The 23,888-nt window shown below is 33.1% G+C and overlaps 1 protein-coding gene across 2 annotated transcripts in view; it reads left to right on the top strand.

Annotated features, from left to right (window-relative positions):
- LOC110038890 (chaperone protein dnaJ 15) overlaps positions 1-22,544 on the top strand; it is a 44,104-nt gene extending 21,560 nt beyond the window's left edge. For both annotated transcript variants that reach the window (XM_020743808.1, XM_020743809.1), the window contains exons 4-12: positions 3,467-3,549; positions 3,754-3,865; positions 3,944-4,048; positions 4,200-4,250; positions 4,750-4,839; positions 4,917-5,025; positions 5,169-5,317; positions 5,382-5,435; positions 21,876-22,544. In XM_020743808.1, the coding sequence (XP_020599467.1) occupies positions 3,467-3,549; positions 3,754-3,865; positions 3,944-4,048; positions 4,200-4,250; positions 4,750-4,839; positions 4,917-5,025; positions 5,169-5,317; positions 5,382-5,435; positions 21,876-22,103 (981 nt within the window). In that variant the 3' untranslated portion in view covers positions 22,104-22,544. The remainder of the gene's footprint in view (positions 1-3,466; positions 3,550-3,753; positions 3,866-3,943; positions 4,049-4,199; positions 4,251-4,749; positions 4,840-4,916; positions 5,026-5,168; positions 5,318-5,381; positions 5,436-21,875) is intronic.
- The last annotated feature ends 1,344 nt before the right edge of the window (positions 22,545-23,888 follow it).

Below are 23,888 nucleotides of genomic sequence, written 5' to 3' on the forward strand. Positions count from 1 at the left end.
TAAGTTCACGACAAATATCGACATGGCATGGATGTCCGGGATAATGGAAGCAAAGGCTAGAACGGTTGAGACAATGAAGATGGAGGGCTGGACAACAAGCCAACGAAAAGGGAAAGCTAGAATGGCAATGACTGCAAGGATATAGGGCTCGAACGGTGATGGGAGATGCGGTGGACTGTCGGATAGCCAAAGAAGGGCTGCCTTGGTTGGGCGCAACGAGGGAAAAAGGCATGAATAGTTAGGAACTACAGGAAAACAACAAAAGGGCTATTGTCGGGTCGGCTTTAGCGAGGAGGAATGCGTAGAAGTAAAACAGGAGGGATGCAGAGGAGTTAGGGTAGGGTAAACACCACTTGGAGACTAAGATATAGCCGAAGCACTGCCTAGAACCCTATGATACAATCGTTGAAGAGAAGAATAGATGTTGATGACTATATCGATGCAAGACACAAAAAATAAACCTAAAATGTTACTACATGTCCCGGGGTTCGAAATCATCCAAAGTTTGTATAGACGGTCAGACGATGAGAAATAAATTTTCTATATTCATTTTTATAACTGACATTCAATAAATGAAAGTGTCAATAAAAAAAATTAAATTAAATAACTACAATTAAATTTACTTCATTTCAGATTATCCATGCCTTTTATAAATATTCTCTTCTATTGCTCATTTTTTAATTAATTAATTACACTTGAAAAGTTAGTTTAAAGCAACAATGAGCTAATCAAAATCAGTAAATACTCACACTCGTAAACTGCGACAATATAATGAGAAAGAAAACAATATGCATGCTCTTTAAGCTTTTAATAAACCAATATAAAACATTTGATAGTTTTTGAATATGACTAGTTACGATAATTCATGCTATTTAATGGGTTTTACTATATCAATAACATATTTATACGATTCTGTCTATACTGCCGTCAAAGGAGCAACGTCTAAAAATTTGTTCCAATTAAGCTACTTCAATATTAAATTCCTTTTTTATTTACGTGCACAGGTACTTTAGCTTTCCATCACTAGTATCATAAATGAAGATTACATCACATAAAAGCATATATATATATATAATATATATATATAATTCATATGCTTATCTTACGGCATACAATATAATATATGTATTTTAAATAACATGATATAAGTTTTACTATGAGGAAGCCTACCTTTCAGATATAACCAATAAAAATGAGAGCTTATAAATTAGAATAATTTGATAAATGAATTTATAAATATCAATAACTATTAATGCAATTGTTTGAGAAGAAACAAAATATTAATATAAATTTAAGAGTAAGAGCACTTACGTCGATAATGATTTATTTGTTCTTAGTTTTGGGTTGATCTCGACTCTTCTAAAACTTTCTTATAATAGACATGATATTCATATTATTAAAATTTAATTCATTCAAATTATTTTAATTAATTATTAACTTTACATTATTTGAGTTTTAATTTCTGTCGCTTGCTTTATTTGATGAAATCCTAATTAACTTTATTTTGCTATTCATTATATATATTTATAATTCATTAATTAAATTATAATATAAACTCAAACTTATCTTACCGAATTTTACTCTGGTCAATCTCATTTCTTAGTTTGTGCTCTTCATTTACTCCTATTTCCCTTCAAACTAAATTTCTAAACCAGGAGTCCCAATTCAATAAAATTTTCTATTAATATATATATGTGTGTGTGTATGTGTGTGTGTGTGTAGATATGTATGTATATATGTGTGTGTGTGTGTATATACATACACATACATACATTTTTAAGACTTAGGTTAGTTTAGCTTTGATACCAAATGATACCAGATTTAACCCAAAACCCAATAAACAAAAGAATATATTTTTACTGGGAGCAAATAAGTGGTTTCCACCACACACTTGAAAGGGAAAATATAACAACACGCACGAAAATCTGAAAAGAGACAAATGACAATATCAACTCAAACTAGGGTGGATCTTAGGGCGGTGGTGGTGATCTACGAGGGTTTGGAAGGTGGTGGGATGGTGGATGAGGTCGTTGGCAAGCTGATAACAATAAGACAATGGCTTCTCGGGTACATGACAGATATTGACATGACAGCTATTCAGGATCATGGCAGCAAACGGGAGGGCTGGAGCAGTAACGATAGTGAAGATGGAGGGCTGGAGTAGCGAGGCAGCGAAAAGAGTGGGCTGGAGCGAAAATGAAAGCAACGATGGAGGGCTGTAACGGTGATGAGGGATGCGGCGGACTGGTGGACAGCAAAAGAAAGGCTGTCCTGAGCGGGGGCAGTGATGAAAAAGGACTGGACTGCAAGGAACTGCTGGAAAACTACAGAAGGGCTGTTGTTGGGGTGGCTGCAGCGAGGAGTGCTGCATGGCAGCAAAGTGGGAGGGATGTAGAGGAGTTGGGGAAGGGTAAGCACCACATGGAAACTAAGATATAGCCGAAGCACCACCCGGAACCTTAAGATAAAACCCTCGAATGGAAGAAGAGACGTTGGCGGCTCTCCCCACACAAAACACAAAAAAAGACTGAACCTAAAACATTAGGAATATAAATATATAATAAAAGGATAACTAGGAGTGACCCAAGAAGAACGATCAACCCTTTGGAAGGGAGCAAACCTTGACTGGTCCGGTCTAGGCGAAACAACGGGTCGCATAGAATTGTTCGATTGCGGGATACAATCCCACTTTCATTTAAGGACGACCCACGTCAATCTTCAATTTTATAGTATCCAGAACTTATTTTGCATCCTAGTTTTGATGGAAGGTAGAGAGAAAAAGTTGTTGAGATGGAATTGTCCAAGCATGAAGAAGACCGATCAACTCCTCGGAAGGGAGCAAATCTTGACTGGTCCGGTCTAGGCGAAGCAGCGGGTCGCATAGAATTGTTTGAGTGTGGGACATGATCCCGCTTTCGTTTGAGGACGACCCACGTCTTCAATTTTAAAGTATCGAGAACTTACTTTGCATTCTAGTTTTGATGGAAGGTAGAGAGCAAAAGTTGTTTAGATGGAATTCTCCAAGCATGCCTCCAAATATGTAAAATTTAACCGTGATTATATGGAGGCAGTCATTTTATCTTATTGCTTGAGATTATCAATTTCTTAGTTATTTGTTCCACCCTTGATTGAAGATGATCGTGTTAATTTTTCCTTAGGGGAGCAAGATTTCTTTCCATATTTGCACAATGAATTGAAGTTTAAACTCTTTCTAAATTTAAATGATGATCATGCGGATTGTATCTATCTATAAATGGATGATAAGAATGATATGTAATACTTCCTCATTTTGCATCTTAATGAGCAACTTCTTGCATGATGAGTCTAACTGCTATATTTCTCGAAATTTGGTCATATCTAGCGTACCAGCCATGCAAAATGTTTTGTATTTGATGGTTCTAGCTTTTGCTTTCACTACAATTCTTCATTTCTGTATTTAGCTGAATTTTTTAAGTCATTTTCATAGGCTTTAGAACACGATGCTATGGATATGGAGATTGATCTATCAAATCTTGGAACTGTCAACACAATGTTTGCAGCATTATTCAGGTGACCTCTAAGATTTTAATTTGATTTCAGAAAATGGAATTGATTGTTATACTCCATTTTTTTTCAAAATTTAATGAAGGGAATGGCTAGAGCAGGATTCACTATACACTTTTAAATAGTTGGGATAGCCATGCCATCTTATTTGTTTTTCTCATTACAAATCCGGGGATTTGGATGCTTATATATTGCTCTTAAAATATGCAGTAAACTGGGTGTTCCTATAAAGACATCAGTCTCTGCGGCTGTACTTGAAGAAGCTTTAAATGGAACTGTTACTGTTAGACCTCTTCCTCTTGGGACATCATTTAGTGGAAAGGTGTTTTGAACATTTTTTTTTCTTTTTCATTGAATTTCTATGTCTTTTTTCTTCTTTCAACCACCTACCTTCTTACAGGTCGACAAACAATCTGCCCAGTTTTTTGGTGTTACTATTAACGAGCAGCAAGCACAGTCAGGGATAGTAATCAGAGTTTCATCTTCTGCGCAAAGTAAATTTAAAGTATGATAATTCCTGAATTAATTTCTACTTTAACCAACATTTAGCAATAATTTCACTATTGTCTATTGCTTTGCCATTAATTGTTCTTTTTGTTCTACTAATTTGTGCTTTCAATTATTAGATTTACTGACCTGGTTTGTTATTCGTAAAGCTTCTGTACTTCGAACAAGAGACAAATGGTGGTTATGGCTTAGCATTACAGGTGACTATGGTGGATTCTTGTGTCTTTTTTTTTTGCTTATTTAATTTTTGTGACTGCATAAGAAGGTTGCACTGTAGGATTTTATTGTTTCATATATTCTACTCATCTTTTCTATTTTGCTGCTTGGATGGGTTTTACGAGGTTAAAGTAAACAATTCTCATTATTTCTTTGGGGCATTTACATGCATAGTAGACAATTTTTACTTATCACGCAAACTTTCATATTTACACATAGAAATCAAATCTTTAATATCACATAGAAAAATGACTATTACCTCTTTTTAAAAGTGAAATCTAACTTTTCATGCACTTGCTTAAAGCTCCAAAGTCCTAATGTGCCTAAATATGAAATTTTAGGTGTTAGATATGTAAATACATAAAAATTGTGTGCTACGTATATAATTTTCCCTCATCTTTAAAGTGGCCTCTTGTTCTATCACTTTACTGGTGAGTTGCAAGAGAAGATCATTAAATGACTTGGTATTAGTACTGATTGCAGGAAGACTGTGAAAAGACTGGCAAGTTTACTTCAGCAGGGATGTACTTTTTACATTTCCAGGTGTACCGCATGGACTCTGCAGTGAATGCGGTTTGTGATACTGTACCATAGGAATAATCATGGATTTTGTTTTGAGGTTTTTATGAGTTTAGAATTCGGATTTACAGTTAGCTATGGCGAAAGATCCAGATGCTGCGTTTTTCAAAAGGTTGGAAGGTCTCCAGCCATGCGAAGTTTCTGAACTAAAACCTGGCACCCATATTTTTGCAGTTTATGGTCAGCACTAATAATCATCATCATTAGCCTTATCCCAACTATTTTGGGGTCAGCTCTAATGATGTTACTTTTTCTTTTAGGCTTTTCGATTAAGTAAACAGTTTTTTGTCTAATTTTGCTGGCCTTTTATTCTGTTTTCTTAGGTGACAATTTTTTTAAGCCTGCTACTTATGCAATAGAGGCAATGAGCGCAAGTTCTTATAAAGATTCCACTCGGATGCTTATGGAGATTGAGGCACAAATTTTAGCAAAGAGAAATGACCTGCGACAGTTTGAAACAGAATACAGAAAAGTGAATTACCTCAATTTGAATTGATCTTATAAGAACTTTTTCTTTCTAACGAATTCATTTGCAGGCTTTGGCACGGTTTCAGGAAGTGACGAATAGATATAGCCTAGAAAAGCAAGCAGTAAGTTTTTTTTTAAATTTTTTTTTATTTGTTTCACTAATATAAATGTCTTAAAAGATTTCAATTTTTTTAAAACTAATTTAACCTTTAACTAAACTTGCTCATGTTTCAATCTTTTGATTGAAAAAAGAATAATTCGAGGCTAAAAGTTGGTTAATTGCAGTAGACAAATTTAAGTTTGGTTCAAAAATAAATTGGGTAAAAACTTATAGATGGATTCATGAGTTTTCATTTGTGAAATGGAAAATGGATATCTGCTACGAAGCATTGACACTTTAAATACCTTTGTGTCCATGTTAGACATAGACATAAGTACGGCATACTCTGAAACATGCTCAACACTTCCAAATTATGTCAAAGTCGTTTTAGTATAAATTGGTTCTGACATTTACCAAACTCTAATCGAAGGTAACATGTCAAAGGAATGCGAGTGAAATGGAGCCCCGTTTAATCCCCTCCTTATGATGCCAAAGTCTCTTACAAGCCTGCCTTAGCAGGATCTTCACATCTTCCTTGAGCAAAATCAAGTGCTTGGTCTCAACCATCTAGGAAGATCCAATGTTTGCAGCTCAAACTTTTGATATTTCTATGCCTTCGATCCTCACACCTCAATTTCTGTCATGACTTGGTCTGGAGCTAAGACAAGAATAAATAGTCGGATGGTAGTGTCATATCTGTTTAAAAATCACAAAAAATTAAAATAATCAAGAAGTACTAAGGAGTCACTAAATCATAAAATATCTAGTACATCTTCCAAACTTAACAATAAAAATAATTTACCTGCAACAAATAAAAATAAACTTAACACATTTTAAAACGATTTCAAAATACCCAATTTCATTTGCTCTTATTATTCTATAAATATTATGTCTCCTATCACTCATTTTAATGTAATGTTTTTTTTTAAAAAAATAAATAGTTAAACTATAAGTTAAGTTTTACAATAACATAGTGAATACTTATAGCTCTACTCTTTTATAAATTTATATGCAAATGCTCTAAAATGAATGTTGAATGAAAATGATGATTAACATTATTTGTAAGATTTTAAACATTTATTATTTTTCCTTAACCAGGATCTTATAAATATTTTCATTTGTATTTCACTTGAGCAGTTATCCTAGAATTATCATTTAAAAATTTATACCAATTAAAGTACGCCATTTTCCATTTCACCTTCTATACCTTTTCCATTTTCATTTTATCCCACATGTACAATAGTGCCCTGAGCTAGAACCAAAAAAGGGCGATTCCTATACTTGACTTAAACAGTGATTTCGGTTGATCTTGATTTTTTCTCTTCTAATCAATTGAAATATGTATTAAACTTTTAGTGGAAGTGCAATGTCTAAAATCATTCAAAAATATTGAACGATCATTTAATTTATCTATTCTGTCATGACATAAATCCTTGGAAACATGAATATAATTTAAATATAAAAAATTTAGTACAGGTATAAAGTAATTACTCACCTAACTGCTACCTTATTAAGTTAATTTGACTCTCTTTTTTTTAACTTGCTTCTTCACTTGAATCCTTCTTTAATCTATAATTAAATATGGTATTTAGCATATAATTAATGTATTATAATTTAATAATTTTTAATTATTTTTACTTTTATTTAATTAATCTATTCTTGTAAAATAAAATTTTAAGAATTTAGTCTTACATGATCATTAACAAACTTGATAACATAATTTTTATATCTTGATAATTATGCCAATATTTTTCACGAGCATTTTTTATCTCCATAATTTCATTATTAACCATTTTTCTTTTCACAGAATCATAAAACTAAGGATATTGTTTCTAAATAATAACGCTTAATCTTTAAAATTTCTCTTTAATTTGTTTCATACCTTGGTCTTCTGCTTTTTTTTTCCTTGCACAATTAAAAATTATTTTTAGTTGTTCTATCTCAGGTCAATTCTACCAAATCTATTATTATTCTGTAATCAAGGTCCTGAAAAATGAATTACTCTAAGTTTGATTTCTTATAAAACTATAAGAATTACAATTTAAAAGACGCATCTCAATTGCTTTATTTTTCCTCTTCCAAGTCAATGATTTCATTCTCTACTCTTCAATTTATAACATTATTTAGTAAAAGTTAATATTAATATTTGATAATTTTCAATGAAAAGAATTATTTTTGAATAAATAAAAAATCCCTAACCGGTTCTTCTATATAGGTCAATCAGTTTGTATATCAATTGAGTCCTCAATAACTTCACTGGATTCATCATCAATGCTCTTTCGAAGTATAGAGACATAAAATACTTATTGTACTTTTGCTTGTGTGTTGGTAGAGCCAATCTATAAGCTACATTTTTTAAATTTTCAACAATTACATATGATTGTGTATGTCGAGGATTCAAATTTTCTATCATTAAAATACATTGCACACCCTTCATTAGATTGATTTTGATAAAAATATACTTTCTAACATCAAATTTCACTATTCTGTGGCTAGTATCATAATTTTTTAATTGTCTATCTTGAACAGCTTTCAATCTATATCCATTCAGTTTGATTTTCTTAGTAACATCATCTAATAATTCTGTAACATTAATTTCTTTCTCCTGTTTAAACCTAACAAAACGGTGATGCATTTTCTTCCATAATGAGCTTTATTTGGAGTCGTTCCAATGCTTGCTTGAAAACTATTATTATATATAAAATCTATTAATGACATATGTGACTCTCATTCTCCACCTAAATAGAAAATATAACTTTTAATTTATATTTGATAAGCCAGATTTTTTTGATAGCATCATCTACTAACTCTGCATAAATATTTTTTTTTTTTCTTGTTTCAAACCAACACAACAATGTTTTGCATTTTCTTCCATAAAGAGCTTCATATGAAGCCATTCCAGTGATTGTCTGAAAATTATCATTATATTTAAATTCTATTAAAGGTATATGCAACACCCATTCTCGTCCAAAATCAAAATTATATAAATATTATATATACTCTAGAACTTTAGTTGTCTTTTTTGATTGACTATCTATCTGAGGGTGAATGTTATACTGAAACCCAATCTTGTGCCCAAAGCTTCCTAAATTTTTTTCTATAGCGTGGCTATAAATTTTCATTCTCTATCTAAAATTATGAGTTTTGGTACCCTGTGCGGTTGTATAATCTCATCCATATATAGTTTTGCTAAGTTTTTAACATGATATGTCTATGTAATTGACAATAAATGCGCAAACAAACTTAGTCAATCTATTTATAATGATCCATATAGTTCCAAGATTTATAATTGCTTAATTGAGTAATGAGGCATTTTTTATTCATGAGGCAAAACATAAGCCTCAAATTTAAAAAAATTGCGTAAATTAATAAATATTATATAAACTATAAAATATGAAGTAAGAAATAACACATTAATATTCTAACTTATTAACATATTTAAAGCAATAAAACAATATTCTGACTTAAAAAAGTAATAAAGTGCACATAATTAGAAATAACATGTCAATATCCTAACATCAAATTATGAAATAGAATAGATTATACAAATATTAAATTATTGAAGTTAAGATATTGAAATAAAATATTAAAACATTAAAACATAGCAATTAAATTATATTTAACATAAATTTTTCTCTCCCACTCATGCTACCCCCATCACTTAAATAAGAATGTAGTAAGTCATCAACATTTGAATTTATAAATTTAAAAGCTGCTATTATTCTCATCATTTAATCGATTTTCATTAAAATCTTCAACATTATAATTATTTATCTTATGCTTTATTCTTAGTCGTTTTTATATTCTCACATTCCTCATTATCTTTAATCTCAGTTATCTTCTACTTTTTAATAAATATTCATTAATAAAATTTAAATTGAAATAATAACTATATTGATAGTTAGAATTTCAATTACATAATTTTTTTATTGATATATTTTAATTTAATTTAATTTTTATTGTGTTAGATGTGAAGGTTGATAAGTGAGGTAAATTGATATTGCTTTTAATTTTGTTAAAAAAATTACATATAGCCTAAAAAGTTGGAGGCATTTTTTAGGAGAGATGTGCCTCACTTTGGTTAGGGTGTACACCTTATCTTTGGATAATGAGGCATAACTTTCATTCGGTTTCTTTGTAAAAGGCATCACGGCTTGCCATATATTGTACAATTTTAAACAATGCATGCAACATTATGTCCTTGTTTTGATCTAAGCAAAAAAGTCATAAAATTTATTGTTCTCTCCATTTTTTACTCTAATATGCAATGCTTGTAACTGATCACCCAATCTTTAATGTTTTGCTTTAACTAATTGACATGTATGGCATTTAGTTACAATTATGTAACAATTGTTTTTGGTCCTGGACACCAAAAATATATTTTTTTTTTCTAGATACTTTTTATTGCTTACGAAATGTACTGTATAACCTGCTAAATGTGCTTCTCGAATTTCTTTATCAAAATATCAATATTTGAAACATAAATTCTGCCCTAATATTTTTTGTAATTGATTTTCATCTATCATGTATTCCTCTGAACTACCTAGCCTGATTTGATTTAAGATTTTCTAAATATTAATATAGTTGACCAATGAATCTCGAATTCTGCCTTTTAAAGTAGACTAATATGTCCATTGATTCAATTGAATAACATTCTCATCTCTGCAATCAATCCCTCATAGTTTTAGTCTTTCCACATTCTTAATTAACTATTTTTACCAAGTAATCAAACAATTTAAATTGTTTGAAGATTTTCTGTTTAATGCATTTCCAACAATATTTGGCGTTTTTGGATGTTATTGTATATCTTAGTCACAGTTTTTAATAAATTTTAGTCATCATCTCCATCTCATATTAAATATTTTTAGTAAATATATATTTTTAACTTTGGTGATTATTAAGAACTTCACATCTATCTCCTGTAAGTAATGCATTCAAATTTTGAAAGAAAACACAACTACTGTCAATTCTAAGTCATGTGTGAGATAATTTCTTTCATGGTTCTTTAGTACTTATAATGAATTAAAGATGCATGAATACCTAAGACTGAATTATTTAAACTGAAATTATGCTTATGATATATTAAAATGAAAATGCAATATACATTATTATATATTAAAACTTCAATTAATTAAAAATTTTGAAATGTAAAATATATCTGTGATTACTTCAGATAAGTTCTTATCTATTTGTTATAGTAATTCATACACCTTGAGTTGAACATTCCGTTGACTCTAATTTTGATAGGGCACTTATCCCTCTAACTACCAAACCTCCTCTGTGATACTGTAGTACTAACTCTGATTTTCACTTAAGTTCTCTGGCTAAGATTCGGGCAATTCTTCATTATGTGTTCTAATTGAAGACATAAGAAAAATTTTGGATTTTGTTAGATGATTGACCTTATGAAAATTTTATCATTTTCACACTTAATATTTGTTTGACTCTCAAAGCTATTGGATCTGACCTTCTTAGTAGTTGAATTCTTTGATCGAGAAGATTCTTATAAGCTAAATGTCATGTTTAATTGCAGATTAAATAAGGATTGAAGTGAAGAATCAAGTTAAAGGAAAATAAAGTAAAAAACATGTCATTATAAGTTAACTTTATAAGATGAAAACCAATCAAAATGTTTGCTTAAATCAATTATAGTCCCCCTTATAGTACTAGTTGGGAAAACTATTACACTTATGCATGAAACTATAAATGAAGAAGACCTGGAATGAGAAATAAAAATATTGTACTTTAATTGATAAAAATTTTGAGATGGTTCTCCAAAGATGACTTCCAAAATAAAAGAAAATGAAAATATTTAAAAGATTCTAGTTAAGAAAATGCAAAAACTTAATATCTTTATAAAATCAATTAATAATGTTAGTCATCATTTACTTTCAGCATTCATGTTAGAGCATTTACATATAAATTTAATATAGTATTAAAGCAGTTATTCATTGAATTGATGTATAATTTGACCTATTATTTTAGTTTTTTATTTCAATAAACACTCCAATTACATTAAAATGACTGACATAAATGAGTATATTTATATAAGAAAGAGAGCAAATGAAAATAAATATCTTGTAAATATCTTATCTTGTGTCAAATTTTGTTTTAAATTATTGTTCCATCTAGGTTGTTTTCGTTTTTAATTTTTGGTTTAGTGGCTCTTTAGTATTTGGGTGAATGTTTTAAATTGTTATAGTCGTTAGACAGATACAAAACTATTGTCTAACTGTTTGTTCCCACCTTAATAATTCTGAGCTCTTAAATAGGATTGTGACAATGTGCTATTCGAGAGACTTAAGTTTTAATCCAAATCAGAAATAGCCATTAAGATGTTAAAAAAAAATTGAATCTAATAAAATTGTTTGCTAAAATTTTCAAATATTGTATTAATTCTTTTAAATAATCTCAAAAATTTTCTTTTGAACCTATATCTAAACCTACTTGAGGAGCATAAACACTTATAACATTAAAAATCTTAGAATCAATAATAATCTTTAAGGTTATAATTCTTTCTCCAATTCTATTTTTTTTTACAACATTATTTTTCAAACTCTTATCTATAATTACACCTATACCATTTCTATTGCTTATTAGAATTCACAAATTTATAACCTAAATTATCAATCTCATTGGCCTTTTCTTCAACCCATTTAGCTTTTTAATTACTCAAGATATTTATCTTCCTATGAATCACAATATTTATTAATTCCATTAATTTATCTTTGAGAGTACATATATTCCAAAATCATATTCTAATCTTAGTTTCATGGATTAACTATTTTACCAGTATCCTTCCATAATATGATAACTCTTGCTTATTTGACACTATTCTTGAGTGTCAGTGCAGCGACTCTTGCACTTTTTTGACTGTATTCAGGTCATAGAATGGGGTACTTCTAGGGGACACCCTAGCATTTACAAAATGATTTAGAGGATTCATGTCATGATTTTTGACAAAAAAAATTTATGCCGGTTGTCAACTACCTAAAAAAACCCTCTACTTTTCTTATCTGAGACTTAAGACCTAACAATGACAGTGTTCATAAATTAAAGAGAAATTTTGAAGATTAAGTGTTATTATTTAAAAGCAAGATTCTTACGTCTAAGATTAGGTGAACTGGACGATTAATAATTGAAGTTATGGAGACAAGTCATTTGCCTTTTTCGACGCAATATCGCTGGTAAATATCCAGAACAAAAGAGGCCTCGGGAAAGTGATTTTATCTGAGCTGGTGTTCCTCCCCTTGCGTTGATATAGCTCCTGCTTAACAACAAAATACTGGTTCATGTAGTTGTACTGTTGTCGGTGCTGCTCAGCATAAAAGTGCGAGCTCTCATAGAGATCATGCATCTCTTATTACATGACCCCAATGTCTGTAGAGAGTCTCTAGACGCTTCGACTTGGAAAGACTAAGTTGCTCCTCCCACCTCTCCCCAATTATCCCAACGTAGGCACACTGTGTGGTAACCGGATCTGGGTTACCCAGCCTCACAGTGGTACCTCCACTGACGATGTGTCCCAAGGAGAGAGCCAATACCACGCCGAAATCAATCAACTTGCCGGTCTGAATGCAAAAATTCAATGCAGCTCGATCCTTCATTACTTCAGTCAAATTTTTCATAGACATCATCCTGACATAGATGAAATAATGCTAGAACTTGGAATCCAATATCATTGATGCCTTTGGGAAATTCACAATTTTCCCATATCTCACATGCCACTGGGCAGTGTGATTTGAGAGAATTGATTATTTTCTCGTAATCAGGAGCTAAGTGGTTGGAAAATTGGTATTTAGGATTGTAAGTTAGATCTAAGAGGGAATTTATAGTAGTGGTGTCATAGTCAACCCATTTTCCTCGCTCGAAGACCTTGTCATTCATAGGTTCTTTTGCATTCACGAAGAACTCATGAACAAGAGAGTATGATGATAAAAATGGACCAACAGAACTGCTCCCACTTCCGATTGACGATTTGGCCCTCAACCTGACCTCCGGGTTCAAGGAAGATCCATTGAGGGATCAACTTCTTCAATGCAAGTAAATCGTTGTGATAATTTGAAGCATTTAAGCTAAAGAATTTTCTATTATCAAAGGTGATCGCCTTCATACTTTTAGTCTTTGGTGCTATTTCCTAAAGATTAAAAATAAGGAGTAGATGTTCAAGAATGTGAGAAAACCCGAGAAATTTATGTCGTCTACCTCCTACGGACGTCGAATATTCCAAGCTCTTCTCTTGTCGCAAGGAGCATTGTGTTGGCTTCTATTTGTGGTGTTCGGAGCTCCAATGTCAACTAAGGGCGAGAGTGTCTGTAGGAAAGATGATGCAAAGTAGAGGAATTAATAAAAAGTGATTAATAGTGGTGCATGCATCGATTTAAGGTGACGCGTGCGGGTGAGCCATCGACACAGCTCAGGTGCTTTGTTAGCCACAATACAAGTGCATTGGGGAGCCAAGTCCCATGTTCGTCGCGCGGATGTGCCAAAACCTACCACGCTTAGCGCGAGTGTGTGGCGTTGCAGGTGAGGGTGCGTTGGATTGGCTAGAATGGCGTGAGTGTGCCTTGAGCGGGCGTGGGTATGCCGCTTGCTCTGTCTTGCTGCAAGGTGTGCAGGATAGGCGTAGATGCGTTGAAGGTTGTCCTTGGGGTGCTAACCAGCGTTGATGTACCCTACATTAACTATTAACGCGGGTGCACTACCAATAATACGACATCAGCCAGGCGCGTCCGACCTGAATTTTTTATTTTCTCCATTTTTCGACGTTCTTACTCCATCGATAGAGACCGAATACTCCAGATAGAGTCCTAACACACCAAAACACAATAAGAAAGACAAAAAACAAGCACAGACAAATCAATCGAACTCAAAGCAAATCCTAGGATAGCGCTTAGGTTGTCTCCCAAGGTACCGCTTGGTTTAACATCCTCAATCAGACCGTGCCTGATCTACTCAAATCTAAAAGGGTTCTCAAGGATCAAATTGTCATTTTCAATGGTCCATGATCAATAGTCCCAATTTTCCACAGTCTAGGGGAATTGCCTAAATTGTCCAAATTCCCTCTAACTCTAGACTCTTCCGCACTTGTGGGTGGTGCATCAGAATAGCCTCCTACAAATTCACATCTTCTTTGCTCATGGAAAATCTCTAACCTTCTCACTGTAGCTCCTCCTATGGGTGGATCTACAGGCTTAACTCTCTCCCTAACTTCTCTAGAGGTTATTGTTAAACAAAGAGCAGATTTTTTCTCAATATCTTCCAACAAAATTTATCCACAATGGCTTTCTTTTCGGTGTCCAATTCATTTGACTCAAAAGATTGGCTATCTACTTCCTTTGCCATCACTTCTACACAAGTGCCTTGAGCTATCTTAGAGGCTTGGGGAAATTTTATTGATTTTAGCACTTCAAATGTAAACTCATGATCATTCCCTCTTATAGTCATTTTTTCCTTCTGAACTTCAATTACTGCCCCCTCATGTGGCTAAGAATGGTTCCCCAAAAATTATGGGTATTTTCTTCTCCTCCATGTCGAGAATTGCAAAATTGGTTGTGAGTTTGAATTTGTCCACATTAACGAATACATCCTCTATGATTCTTTTCGGGAAGGTCAAAGATCGGTCTTTTAACAGAAGAGTTAGGGTGGTGGGCTGGATATCTCCTAATCCTAGTCTTTTGAAATTGGGCAACAATATGAGATTTATGCTGGTTCCCAAGCCACAAAAGTTTTTCCCTACATACTTATTTTCTATGGCATAAGGGGAAGCTACCAGAGTCTTCGGTTGGTAGGCAACTTTCTCTACAGAATGGTACTACACTCCTCTATCAAGGCAATTGTTTCTCCGTCTCTTACTTAGCCTTCTTATCAAAGACATATTTGATAGATTCCACATAACTTGACCTCCATTCTAGAGCTTTAGCATAAGGTACGTTGATAGTGAGTTTATTGATAACTTCTAAAGCCTCAAACATCTGTTAATCAGTCATGGGTCTCTGGAGACTTTGAAGGAAGGGTGGTTGGTCTGTCATGTCCTATACTAAGAGATGAGGTAGATTTTTCTTAAGTCTGTCTTAACACTTTTTCCCTCCCGCATATGGTTCTCATTCTCCAATGGCCTTACACTGCTCGACGTTTTGCTCCTTTGGATTCACTTTAGTGTTACTAAGGAGCGTCTCTTAGGGTCTATTGCTAGTCAAATTTTCCAGATGTTCTATTTGATTTTTAATATTTTGAATGACTCCAACTTGACTATATTTGGTTTCCCAATTGTAACACAATCTCTTCCAAAGATGGTCTCGCATCCTTAAACTGGGTGTTTTGAGTGAGTCCAAGAGGCTGGTTTGGTTTCGAGGATGATTGCTTCAACTACCTATGGGGTTCTCTTGATTGTTCCCCCACTGTTTGTTTCCTACCACCTTATTGTTATTATTCCACTGAAAATTGGGATGGCTCTTCCATCCTGGGTTATATGAATTAGAGTAAGGGTTGTGGGTTTGGTTTTCTATGACATTTATAATCTCTAAAACCGACATATGCTAGCATCTTCTACTGGTTCATACATCATTACTTACTTGGGAGTGATTCATGCAGAGAGTTTACCCCAAAACTATCTTTCTAGAAATGATAGCTATTTGGGCGGCTATAAAAAAATGTCAGCATCATGCACACTAGCTACTTCCTGGGGCATGACTCTCTCGGAGGTCATTGAAAGTTTCTTGTTATCATTTCTTCTATCAAATTATATGCCTCAGGTTTTGGGCATCAGCATCCACCAGCTTTAGCATCTATAATAGAAATAAACCTACCAACTTTATTATAAAAACGTTTGGATAATCACTCATTTGGGTAAAGCATGGTGTGGGCACCTCCTAAATAACTTTTTAAATCTCTCTCAAGCTTTATAAATTGATTCCCCATCTTTCTAGGTGAATGAGGTGATATCATTCCTAAGTTTGACGGTCTTAGATGGGTGAACATTTGGTTAGGAACTTTTGTGCAAGATCATTCTGAGTGGTATTGGATCTTGTGGCCTGGGAGTTCAACCACACCTTGGTTTTGTCATTCAAAGAGAAAGGGAAAAACCTTAGTCTGATGACATTGCTGGGGACACCATTATATCTTGAATATAACACAGTTCTAAAAAGTGAATGTTAGGATCCTCTGTGGGCAATCTCCCAAACTGATTGGTTTGTGTGATTTAAATTATGGCTGGTCTAAGCTCAAAGGTGTTGGCTTCTATAGTTGGGTAGTTTATGCTCACGTGAATCTCCTCTACTGATTATTTGACATACTCCCTAAGTGGTTTCAGGCTAGCCATTGCTAAGGATGTCTTGATTATTGATTGTGCTCCCTTAAGTCGTCTAAAGGTCCGCTCAATCTCAGATTCAAATGATTGAAGGTCGACTTTAGCAGTCCTATGCATACACTAAAACAAGTGAATAAATGATCCTAATCTAAATGCAGACACAACAACATTCCAAAACGCACCCACACACACACACGTCTTTTCAACTGGAAATAAATAATAGAAAATAAATCTTTTGCTTATTCTTATTTTTTGGCTTTTTAACTTTTAGGCTTTTCAGCGCTTGCAATGAAATTGGCAAAGCAATAATACAAATGTAACACAATAAACAAGAAAAAAAATGGAAAACATAAATTATCAAATCTAGATTCTAGGCGGTTCAACTACAATTTTCCTAAAGTCAACATATTTCTTAACACCTTTTTCGGGCAACGACGTCAAAAACATGATGGCCGAAAAGTTATTGAGAGGCAAATGACCAAAAATACAAGTATACATATCAAGTAATATGTGATTTTATGAGTCTGCATATCGATCTCACGAGGAAAGGGTTAAGATCAATCTTGACAGGTGAACCTTTAGTTCACTAACCTACTAAATCTAGTTTGACATGATTGCAATTGCATGGTTCAAACCTTGATACTCTAAATAAATCAGAAAAGAAAACAAATCAAGACCAAGAAACACTAGAGGCACTAAGTTGCAGTGTTCTTAGAGCTTAAGAGGCTTGTGCTTTTGTGATACAGTTGTAGTGTGTTTTAGTGATTTTCTTAGTGTTTCCCTACGTGATAGTTGTCAATTAGGAATACCAGTTCTTCTTACCTATGACTAGGTCAAATGATGAATTAGATACTATATTACGGTTAAGTTTCTCTTATTGCTGCAACGTTTTCCAGAATTTTTCAAATCCCCTATCTAATTGGAGACCATAATGGCAACCTAGTTCATTACATTTTTTATGAGGTAACTTATTCGTTCCACCAGACAACTGATAGAAGTCCTAGATTACAATTTGTTTTAACATTTTAATTGGCCAGATTATGAGTAAATGACATTCAAAAAGTTAACAACTTAGATACATGAAAAGTTCAGAAAATGATACGGGAAAATCACATGCAGGAAAAACACAAAAAACACTTATCCTTATATCACAGAAGCAAGAAGGAAACTTAGCTACGAGACATGAGAGCGAAAAACCAAAAACAAGTCATTGAAACAAATAGAAAACCCATACATAGATGAAAGAAAAACATACAACTAATTTTTCCTCACCTCCACAACAATGATCCTTGTCATACAATGAGCATGATCCAAGAATAATTTCTCGCACAATAGCTTCCATCCCTCTCTTACAAATCGCTCTAAAAAGCAACAAGAAAATTCAAAGAAATCACTCTAAGAGCTTTCTTCCTTTGAGGAGGAAGAGTGAAAATCTATGGGGAACTAAAAAAACTATCCTTTTCAAAAGAACCTAGCCTCCAACCTTCCAAAGAGGTCTTCCACTGATTGAGAGCATCTATTTATAGTGAATGCTTCTCCAAAGGCAAGAAATCTTCCCAAAATTACAATCTGTGAACTCGATGCAACTACGCCCGTGCTTGGCACGGGTGTGCTATGCCTGGATTGGGACACCACAGGTGCGTTGAACGAATAGCGCGATTGCGCTATCGAATGGAGAAGATGGCGCGGGTGTTCTATCGCTTGAACTATTTGCGTGTCATGGGTGGTGCGCGCCTTGGTTTTGGTGCAATTTTCCACCCCCCTTGTCTTGCGGATATCTAGGATGCGGATCTGCTTTGGGCGTGCTTATAGATTGGGCGCGGGTTCGCCTCCTTCGACAACCTAAAGTGGGTGCGCTCTAGCTAGGGCGTAGGTGCGCAAGTGCAACTTCTCTCTTTATTTTCTCAATTCGCCTCTTTTCCTTCTCCAAATATCTCAATCTCTATAACCTACATAACATGACAAAAATATCTTTTTCAAGTGTCCAATGGTCATAAATATGTAATAAACATAGATGAACATGCTAAAAAATTGCGTATATTTTTTTCATATAAGTAGAATTAAAAGAACGAGGGCTCTACCAATTATACTAGAGGTGTAAACTAGTCAAGTCAAGCTCGAGCCACCATTGATTTGAGCATGAGCTTGAATCTTTTTATCAAGTTCGAGCTCGAGATCGAGCTTAAGTCTAACACGAGTTTGAGCCGTCTTGCGAGCCAGCTTGTTTAATTTAAAATGAGAAAACAATATTAATTTAAGCTAGCTTTATAATATGATGACAAATAGAATGAACAATTAGGAGATAAATAATAAAAATCACCTAAAAAAATATAGAATATTATTATATTTTTAACATTTTTAATACCTTAAATTTAAAGTCTTGTAATTTAATATATTTTGAGTATATTTATATTAATATCTTCTTAAACGAGCTGGCTCATGAGCTAACGAGTGACTCCGGGCTGGCTTGAGCTTGGCTTGTTAGCTCATCGAGCTTAGTTCATGAGGCACTCATCAATCCGAGCTCGAGCTAGCTCATGAATTAGCTTGACTCACTTACACCCCTAAGTTAGAGTAAGGGAAGGATTAAACTAACATTTAAATACTTTATGTTCTAGCTTATCTTGTCTTTGAAACAATCTCTAATGTACGATTTAGGGGGGAATTGTGGCAAATATCTTTACCCCTACCCTCACACTTGTGGAGAGGTGGTTTTCATTGCTTGAACATATGACCGCTTCAATTTACTAGAGGCAACTTTAATGACCTCTGTATCGTTTATAATCCATTCAGGGGAAAATTTTAGTCATCCTTTTTATGAACTTTTGATCATTGAGTTTACAAAATTAATACTAAAAATTATTGTGTTCTATTCAGTTGAAACTATGTAAAATGCCAAATTCGTTGAGGTTGCATTTGGCATTTGGATTGAGCAAAAGATAATAACACTAAATTTAAACATTCTTCGGCTCGATTGCTTCTTCTTATTTGCATTTTCACCTCGTTATTCATTTCACTGGACTAAAAGTCTTATTTCTGAATAGATTCTAAGGCTTGATTTAGTTATTCTATCTTGTGTTTTGTTATATTATTATGTTGTATTCTTACTGTGCTTTGCTGAGCTGACATGTAATGTGAAGTTCTGTTGGGAAAATCACTGCAGAAAAAATTGTTGTTTAAACTAATGTGGGAGCTAGAAGTGTCGTAAAAACTGCAGTAGCATTTTTGTGAATTAGTTGTGATTAAAAGAGACATCTTTGCAAAAAAAAAAAATTTAATTTAATTTAATATTCTTTATTTAGCATTACTAATTAAAATTAGTTAATTCATTGATTTGTATATTACTACTTAGCATGTGTTGTGTCTTAATTTCCAGCTAATCACTCATTAGCCCTATTAGTATTTAATTTATCTTTAAAATTAATTGAGACGTATTTAAGTACTAATTAAGTTCTATCATTTTTTTGTATGCTCACTTAAAATGATTATTTATCCCAATTATTAGCTATTTAATATTTGTCAGAGTTAATCCCTATATAACATAGATGATTTTCCTTAGTTATACCCTAATAATTAGCATTAGTCTATGTAATTATTAGCTTGTCAATTGATGGAGTATGAACCATTGGGCTAGGACTCGGTACATTCTTCAATGCGCTTGATATGCTCTATATTGGTCTAATGTAAGTATTCAATTTGACAAATTTTGAGCCTGATAAGATAGTGTGGTGCTTAGCCCTTCAGGACTTTGGGGAGCTGAGATTTGGAGGGTCACATAAGAGATTTCAATTTGCCATAGTGTTGATTGAAGAATGATTATTATTCTATTGACTTGAACACTATTCGAGTTGCATTTCCTAAAGGTTGTTGGATAGTTTTTTGGTCAGTTTGAACAATAAATTCTTCATGATAGTCTCCCTGTTACCAAGTTATATATATATATAATATTATATATATATGGAATCTAGTATATAGGAAGCACAAACACTTCTAAATGACTTTTGTCTCTGTCTGACACGTGTTAAACATTGATGTAGCTTCAACATGCTTCGACACATGTTTGATGTTTCTATCGTTGTCTCAAAATCATTTAAGGGTGAAGTTGAATTTCGATACTGGCTACACAGGTTGCTTGGGCCGAATACACTGAAGACTTGATGAGACATGAGACAGTATGAAATAAAACCCTTTATAGTGTAATACTGAACCACTAGTTTCACTTTTGGTTGTAGCCATCTTCACCTCTTTTCTGGTGGAAATAGTAATTTTTATGATGAAAAAATTATAATTTTTGTCAATTTCTTATATGGAATCATTCGCAGCAGGAGAAACTTTGTCCGCCTTCAGTTAGAGCTTCAGTCTTTGACACTTCGTGCCTACCAAGTTTACTTCTGACAATATGATTCATTGGTGTCGACTTCAATAACATGAGTTTTTGGCTGTGACTTTAAGCACGTCCTATCATGTCTTCATAATTTTTAGATTCCATAATTTGACATGTTTAAGTTTTTTTTTCCTAACTATTTTAGTACCGATTAAAATAGTTAATGGTTACATATTTTTGAATTCTTTTCCTGTGGGGTTTGTACTTAAAGTTTAACAATTTGTGTCAATATCATGTCATGTCCTACGTTTCATAGTTATGTCGGGTCATTGTGACCATATCATGTTGTGTTCATGTTTTTATGCCCGGGCTTCATAGGTGAGAATTATTATGGTGTTGGCTTGGATCAAACCTAAAATCTCAAACAAGTTTCGAGATATTCGCGAATTAGTTAGCACCCATTCAAATGTGTACATATAAACTAAAAAAAAATTATGGCGCTTATTATTCCACATTTTCCACTCTTATTCAATTATTAATATTTAAATGAGCTAAAAGCCCTAGATATCAAAAGTAAGCAAAAGTTGTCTATCGCAATTCAATTATTTAAATGAACAGTGGAAGACGTGCAAGAACAAAGTACACAATTACATGTACATATATACACAATTTTTCTATGAATTTTCGTTTATTTTTGTGCTGTATTGAATAATTTGAAATTGAATTAATTTCACTATTTTCTTAGCAATTTCATTTTGAGTCATTGTACAAACTTTATCCCTGACTTTCTAATCAGTTATATTAAAATTTATTGCCCGAACTATACATAGGTCGATGAGTTGCTCAACCAGAGGGACCAAATACATTCCTCATTCACCACCGTCCGCACCGTTACCAACTCCAGCACGGCCATCAATGGTAGCAGTAGCAGTAGAACTTGCATGGACGACATCAGTATTGACAGCCAATCTGAGGATGGAAGTTCGGACGGGAAGGACAAATCAAACAAGAAGAAATGGTTCAACCTTAATCTTGGCCGATCTGATAAAAAATTATGAAAACTATTATACAACACAGCTGAGGTAAAAGGAAGAGCAAAGGCACAATTAAAGCAGAAAAATTTCATCTCCTTTAAATATTGCCTTGTGTTCAGGTACAACTTTTGCCCGAATTTAGAAGATTTATTACTGTATTTTAATCTCATTCGTTCATATGAGCTTCCTGTTAGTTTTATCTACTTGCCTGCGTGGCTTTATGCTTGATGACCACTCCAATATGTTTTGCCAATTGGTTTATAGGGCTGTAAAGCTATTTTTCACTGTTAATAATCATCATTATTTTTGTCCCACAAGGCCTAGTAAGGGCACTTGGTTTAAATAGTGCATTAAATTATCCGTTAGAATATGATTTGAAGTGGATTGTTGTACATAACAGAGAATGCAGTAGTTTGTGGTTTCTTATCTGATTTAATATATTTATGTTTCCATGTTGAATTTGAAGATTGTACCAGATGAACCTGTACAACCATGTCTGGGAACTTTTTTAATTGATTTTTATGAAAGGCTGCACGCAACTTTCCTTTTCTTGGTTCCAACTTACCTATTTCCAGAACTATGAAACCATGTTTAGGTCTTAAGTGTGTGTATGTGTGTCTATATATATATATATATATATATCTATATTTGAAAGGAAATCGTTTTTGGCAGAGACCCAAATATCGATTTCTCATGCGCATCAAGGCCCCATGATGAGAGTCTGCGCCATGTGTCTAATTATTTGAGAACCCCGCGCCACGGATGATCGAACCCGTGACCTGAGGGGATTTACAAAGAACCCCGCCAACCAACAGGGCATAGCTTGCGCGCGCGCGCACAGATATATATATATATATATATATTAATTTTGTTGACTCAAATATTTTTTCTTCTAAGTTCATGCTTGAATCACTTATTTTCATTTAAGGTCAAAAGTAAAATTCGGTTGTTCGTTAATAAATTAATGCTAATTTTTTATTTTCACGGTAATGTTCTAAATGTTTGCTGGAAGTTTTTTTTTTCCAAGGAAACTTTTGATGTGAAGTTAATTTCTTGCTAAAAATGGTTATTTGAGACTAAATTTCGATGCTAAACATTGTTTAATCGTATTACAAGCTTGTTAAGAGTATAATTGCTATTTTGAGACATTAAATTTAGGATTATTCGAATTCTGATTTTAGTGAAATTATTTTTAAATTGAATGTGAATTTAGTAACACCAAAATTAATCAGATTCAAGTTCAAATAACCCAAACTAAATATTTTAACTATAGTAGGAAATTTCATGGCATTAATTGATGTTTAATGATTTTTATTTTTATTTTCTCATAATTAGAGCATCTTGAGGAGAGTAATCTTTTCGGTTTCAGACCACTTAATTCGGTCTATTAAGATTAAATTGCACAAAAAAAAGGTCTAATTGAATGAATCAACTTGAGGTATTAAATGGTGTGCTTTGAATTTTGGATATATTTATTAAAATGTCACTTCTATAAATTGTAGACCTCTATCCTCTATATGAAGATAACCTAATCTCAAATTGAAGAAAGTTGGGAGGTATGAAGAATTCTATACTCTTTATCTTATGTTCAACGCTAATGCTTATCATAAGAAAATAATATTGTTTAATTGTGGTCTAATTATTACCACGCAATCATCATTTGTCCGCTGTTATTAGACCGTTGTTCGTCTGTTGTTGTGAATTTGTTTGTACATGCTTCATAATTTGATTGTTCTATTTGGATCGTCATAACAATGTTACCGATGCTATTCTAACGTTCTTTGACCAATATCTTAATTACAATGACAT

Source organism: Phalaenopsis equestris, unplaced genomic scaffold (assembly GCF_001263595.1).
Source record: "Phalaenopsis equestris unplaced genomic scaffold, ASM126359v1 Scaffold234259, whole genome shotgun sequence".
Lineage (NCBI taxonomy): Eukaryota > Viridiplantae > Streptophyta > Magnoliopsida > Asparagales > Orchidaceae > Phalaenopsis > Phalaenopsis equestris.